Source organism: Bidens hawaiensis, unplaced genomic scaffold (genome assembly GCF_021521415.1).
Source record: "Bidens hawaiensis isolate Kalapana, Puna unplaced genomic scaffold, B.hawaiensis_p1.1 tig00023994_1, whole genome shotgun sequence".
Lineage (NCBI taxonomy): Eukaryota > Viridiplantae > Streptophyta > Magnoliopsida > Asterales > Asteraceae > Bidens > Bidens hawaiensis.
The window spans coordinates 378,841-385,356 of NW_027493773.1; the positions used below are offsets into that span (position 1 = coordinate 378,841).

At 41.0% G+C, this 6,516-nt stretch overlaps 1 protein-coding gene across 1 annotated transcript; it reads right to left on the bottom strand.

The window, feature by feature from the left end:
• Positions 1-3,513: 3,513 nt before the first annotated feature.
• Positions 3,514-4,596, bottom strand: LOC143568480 (prohibitin-3, mitochondrial-like). The gene has a single exon (XM_077054634.1). It carries the CDS (start codon positions 4,576-4,578, stop codon positions 3,736-3,738), a length of 843 nt encoding a protein of 280 aa, XP_076910749.1. The 5' UTR covers positions 4,579-4,596; the 3' UTR covers positions 3,514-3,735.
• Between the last annotated feature and the right edge of the window lie 1,920 nt (positions 4,597-6,516).

Below are 6,516 nucleotides of genomic sequence, written 5' to 3' on the forward strand. Positions count from 1 at the left end.
GAAAAGTAAACATAATTTATCATTTATAAAACTAACTGAACCTCATATTTCAAGCTGGTCGACCGACGGATCAAAACAGTCTCATGTCAATACAAGTTCGAAAAACAAGCCGTTTTAGAAAAGTCACTGTTTGGTTCGGGTCAGTGGCGAAGCTTGGGTTTAATCACGGGTTAACCAAAGTCACAACTCAAAAATTTCCAGGTCGATGATTCGGTCTGGGTTGGATCAAACAATATGACATCTATATATTTAATTTTATTCATTTATTCAAACGATTCTTCTTACAATTAAAAAAAACAAGATAAATTTTTAACCAACAAAGACCTAAAATATTAAGATATTGCGAGAGGAAGGGTCAGTAGGATGAGCAAATTCGGTATTGGTACCGGTACCGAAATCGGTACCAAAGTTTAGAGTTACAGTACCGGTACGATACAGGTATTTCCCGAATTTTACCTTCAATACCGGTACAAAAAATTGTGATTTTTGGGAACAGAATTTTCGGTGGCGGTACGGTACCGATCTCATCTCTAAGGGTTAGTACCTAGAACAAGAATTGAAAGACCTAAATTTTTTTTATAAAAACAAATCTTTTACTATTCGACTACTATTTTGAAACTTTTATTTATTAACATTGCGAGGTTTTATAAAAAATCAAATGATTGGGTATATATATATATATATATATATATATATATATATATATATAAAAGAAAATCAGTGGTGATCGTTAGCTTATCGAAAAGATACATTAGGGGTGACCGCGCTTAATACCTATAAAAAAATTCGGGAAAAATCGCAAAATTTACTCTATTAACAGAAAAAACGGCAGTGACCGGGGCCACCCCCGGTCCCCAAGAAGTTGCACCCCTGGTTTGAATAAAATATGTTAAAACTCATAGTTATCAAATGCGATAAGCGCTCGAAAGCGTTGAGGCTGGGTCTAGCGCCCAGACGATAAGCGCAAAAAAAGCGCCCGATTTTGAAAAGAAAAACGCACATTAAAAAAACAAAATTTTTAACTTAAATATAACATCTTATGAAGAACACATACATTCCTAGTCCTTAACATTAGGTTTTTAAAGAAAGAAATCCGAATTTAGGTTTTTTAAGAACAAAACTAACCTATAACTAACGTGTAAATTCTTAGTTTATTGATGATTTTTTGTGCTATAATATTGATTGTGAAACCCCTTAAATAGTGGAGTGTTAGGGACTCTAGAGAATATGAACATATTATTAAAGGGAATTTAATACGCATGGAGAGGTTTGGGAAAATAAGACTGCGCCTTAAATATCTGTTGCATGCTAATCGCAATTAATGCGCCTGACGCTTTAAATGCGCTTAAGTGAAAATCGCACGCTTTTAATAACTATGTTAAAACTAAAATGGACCAAAATTGAAATGAGTTGTTTTAATAAAATATATCAAAATAGATTCCCCAGCTACATTTTCTTATGCCGGCTAGTGGTAACATGTGGAGGTAGCGTCAATGCCCATGGTGGTGGCGATGAAAACAATAATAAGGTGGTGTCAACGGTGCTCGTGGTGGGTACTGGTAGTGAAGGTGGCAGCCATGGTAGTGGAGGTGCCAATGATTTAGGCAGAGACATACAATGGCCACCGTGGTGTTGGTGTTGATGGCGAGTGTTGGTGTCTGCGGCAACAGTGGGGTTGATGGAGATAGTGGTAGAGACAAACAATGATCATATGGTAGAGACAAACAATGATCATAGAGGTTTCAGCCTATTTAGACCCATCTAAACACGTCTAATTTGGGTTAACTCAAATCGAACCATTATCTAATTTGAGTTGATCCGGTTCACCTGTATACACCAATATATAACCTTTTATTTTGCCCAAACTAACCCTTTCTTTAATGAAAGGTCATAATTTCCACGTATAACGAAATCAATACATCGAATCCCTTTTGTAAAAGAAAAATCCAAATCTAAATTTGCCATGTAGTCAAAGTTTAATTGAAATTAAATGACAAAACAGGTTGTAATTGTCGCCTGGGGATAGGGCTGCTAAATGAAGGAGTCGTGTTCGGAGGTCATACTTGAATGAACCTGAAATTTTACATAAACAAAAAAATCATTTTACACACATGAACCCATGTATGTGATTGGTACAAAAAAATCATTTTACACACAGTTCTCTAATGCTGACAAGAGGTGTACAAACTGGTTTAAAACTCAAAACCGGTTTGGGTTGAAACCAATTCGGTTTAGTCAAGAAAAGTCAAAACCAGTTTATGATGGTTTCGGTTTGGGTTGAAACCGGTTTCTTGAACAGATTACAATCGGTTTCCGTTCGGGTTTTGGCCGGTTTCGGTTTGGGTAACCGGTTATGGTAAAGAAAATTACAAACCGGTTCCGTACTTTCGGTTTCAATCAGTTCCAAACCGATGTCTTCTTAATCGGTTCCAAACCGGTTCGGTTAACCGATTTATTTGTCCACCTCTAATGCTGACTGCCTTGCTCCAGTAGTCAATGTAGCCTTTGCCATCACATACACAAATTTTGAATGTTTATTGTCTGGCTGGCAGTTGCCTGTAAACTGATTCATTACAAATTTGCTAGTAACTGGGGGACTGGACTTATGACCCTGGTTCACTAGTAACAGGTTTCATATGCTTCTAATGGGATCATTATTGAGTATGTGACTATGTTGACTATTGACGGTCTAGTCCGATCCATCAATGAACTGGGTAAATGGAAGGGCTGCTTCTATTAGCATCATTCCCAGCAGTACTGGAACTGCTAAGGTAGTTTTTATTTGGCGGTTTGCTCGTTTTGATTAATATGTAGTGACGAGTGTACTAAATGATTGTGCTTATGAAAGCTACTGGAAAAGTTATGACTGCACTAATGGTAAAAACTTACAGGGATGGCTTTTTGTGTGCCTAGTGTGGATGTCTGATGATTAATCTTACTGCAGGCTGGAGAAGTCTGCTTCATATGATGACATAAAGGTAGCAATCAACCAGACTTAACATTAAAAATACATCGAAACATAAACACATGTAATTTGAACATTTGCATGGTCAATTTGTGGTTATGTGAACGATAGAGATTTGATAATGCACTTATAAGTTGACTAGTTTAGCAGGCAATGCCATTATGAGTTTCTTTTCATCCCATTTACATGAAAACTAACTAATTTTCACTCCAACAAGTAAAACTGAAACAGGGCAAGCAGATTACGCTGATTGACAGCCATCTTTAAAGTTATTTGACCCATCCATCCTGTCACCACCACTCGGGTAGAAAGCATAAGTGTTATGAGGTAACCAAGTTGATAAGTATGGAGTTGTTACGGGTCTAAGCTAATTTGCTAAAAGTGACATTACATTGAACAATAGATTGGTTAAGGTTGTCTCATGGTATGTTTTAAACACTTACTAAATTACATCACATCACTTTATCCTACGGATACATAGTTTGCAGTAATGTTTGATGAGAGAATCTATATCCATTCCATCGCTCTAAAGAAACTTACAAATATCATATCTAATTGTGACTGCTTTATTCATGCTCAAACTCTTATACAAGTAAATCAAATCGCTCACCCAAATAAACCAAACATTGAACAACATGCGACCATAGCCAACAAAGCATAATGGTTCAATTACATAACTGATCAATCATAAAAACCGATATCTTTAAAAGTTCCAAGTTCCAACTCACAAAACATTAACCATTTAACCAAACAGAAGCAACATTACCAGTTCACCGCGAAGCATTAAGCCCAAGAAGCATCTGACTCCCACTGTTGGGAAGATACATAACATCCCCACTCCTCGCAAGAGTCGCCGAAATCTCCCTAGACGCCTCAATCCTCCTAAGCTCAATCAACCCCATACCCGCGGACGCAGTAGCATCCGAAATCAGCTTCGCCGACTCGCTCTCTCCTTCCGCCCTAATAATCGCGGCACGCCGTTCCTGCTCGGCCTTTGCCACCACAAATTTCGATCTCTCGGCCTCCTGCTGGGCCACCTGCTTCTGCTCCACCGCCCTGGAGAATTCCGCACCGTACGAAAGATGCGTAATCGCCACATCATCAAGCACAATGTTGAAATCCCTAGCCCGTTTGATCAAACTATCCCGAACCAACGCCGAGACGCTCGGACGCTCGGTTAACAGCTGATCAGCGTTGAATTGAGCAACGACGGCTTTTAAAACCTCGTTACCAATGGACGGAAGGACCTTCTCGTCGTACTCGAGACCTAGGGTTTTGAAAATGTCTGGTAACTTGTTGACTTCAGGACGGGATAAGACACGTAGGGTTAGGTTAACCATCTGGAGATCCTTGGTACCGGACATGGAGGTGAAAGTGTGGGGCCTGGTACGGATGTCGAAGATGAAGGGCTTCTGGAGGACTGGGATGAGGAAGTGAGTACCTTCGCCGATGGTGTCGTCGATGATACCGTTGATTCGGTCGAAGATGACGGCGCGTTGACCGCCGTCGACGGTGTAGAGGGAGTAGTTGAGGATGGTGGCGGACGCGCCAAGGCCGAAGGCGGCGCGTGCGAGATTGGTCAAGAAGGACATTGCAGCCTGATTGCTACCCATTTTGGTTTTGGTGTGAATGAATGAAGAGAGAGTGAGAGGAAGGTTGTGGAAGTGGAACAAGGGTTTTAGTTTTGTTATCCAAGTCAACAAGGACGGCAAAACCCTCCTTCCAAAATCCAAACCGGATACACTGGGCCCGTAACTTTGTTTTGGCCCATGTGAGCCCAAATCAGGTTTTTCAAATACTCGGTTTTGGGTATGGAATCGAGTTCGGGTATGAAAGGGTATTTGAAAATCAGGTATTGGCAATACCCGGGTCGGGTTCGGGCCCATGTATTGTCTTTAAAAACCACACTCTATGCATCGAGTTCGGGTCAGGTATAAAACCGGGTATTTGAACACCATACTCCAAGGTATTAAAAAAACCCTATTTTCGGGTTTTTTCCGGGTATAGATTGGTTTTTTTAAGGGTTTTACTTTTTATGGTATTTTTGTGGGTGGCGGCGCAGCTTGTTGCCCGCTTACCTGTCTCTTTATTGTAATTGGATCCTTTTATTTTTAATATTAATCGAGTAGGATTTTTTAGGTATTTTTCAGGTAATTTCGGGTATTTAAAAAACTCAGTTTCGGGTATTGGAAAATCCCGGTTCCAAATATGGAACCGGTTCCGGTTTTCGGGTATTATCGGGTATATATCAGGCCCGGGTACGGGTCTTGGTACTGAAATGCATATTATATTCGTTCCCTACGGGTAGGTTCGGGTACGGGTATTATAAACCTGGGTATTAAAAAACCGGTTCCGGGTATTTTTTTCGGGTCCGGTTTCGGGATCGGGTATTTTATGCACCTCTAACTGGAACCGGGAGTTTGATCAACAAAAGTCAAGAATCAGGCCGGGTAAGAACCGCTTCCAAGTATGATCATGTATTTTGACCAGGTTATGACCTGGTTTTGGTCGGGTTGGTTCTGAGTTTTGGTGGGGTAAAGGTGGAACATGTTCAGCAGGCCTGGGTTGGGTTGCAGTACGATTTTTTTTGAGGAATCAATACCTATATTTACTCGCGGTTCATGTTAAACCGGATACTGTTCGGGGTCAAGCCCAAAAATCGAGTTTTTTTTCCCACCTCTACTTTGACTCTTGAAATATATAGAGGTAGGGTACCAAAAATACCCAAATACCCTTAAGGAATACCCGCGGGTCAATCAGAAGTCCCTCGTAAAGCACCCGCGGGACATACGAATCATCCGCATAAATCATCTGAGGAAGAAACACCATTATAGCACATGCGGAAGCATCCTGGCACCCTTAAAAGTCATCCGCAAGAAGGAATACCCGTACATGACCACGAGGCAATGCCCCGGGACAGCTGTTATCAACTAATTACCTTCTAGAAGATCTATCAAAGATGCTTTCTTGAGCAATACATGATCACTGGGCCAATCAACTAATGACACCTGACAAGGTCGTTATAACCGTACACATGGCCAATACTACCCCGTTAACCAATAATAGAGTGACACGTGTCCAGGTTGTTATACATGCACATGCAACGTATAAGCTAAACCTATCATATAAGGACACGCGTCCAGACGGTTATGAGGCATCTTCTAAAGGGACAGCTGGCCCAATCACTTCCCCACACCGTTTGGCTATAAATACCCTCTCAATCATCATGAGGTATTCATTCACTCCCACTGTACTCTCTCAATTTACTTAAGTACTTTACTCTCGTCAGAACTGTACTTATTCTCACGTCGGAGGGTGGTTACGGGAAGACCCCCCCTCTTGTCCTTCCCGTAACGAGCTCACGGTGTCTGTTTTGCAGGATCACGTCACTGGACTTTGGGCAATTGTGTTCATATCGTATTAGAAGTTAACCGTATCCTACCCTGTGGACTCATTGGATCCAGGGCCCGTAATCGGGGAGTGGATCCGTGTTTCTTCAGTGGCGCCATCCGTGTCTTTGTTAGAACAGCAAATAAACTTTTTCTCCTCGT

Excerpts from the sequence above, each read along its gene's own strand:
- LOC143568480 (XM_077054634.1), bottom strand. The coding sequence starts at position 4,578 with ATGGGTAGCAATCAGGCTGCAATGTCCTTCTTGACCAATCTCGCACGC.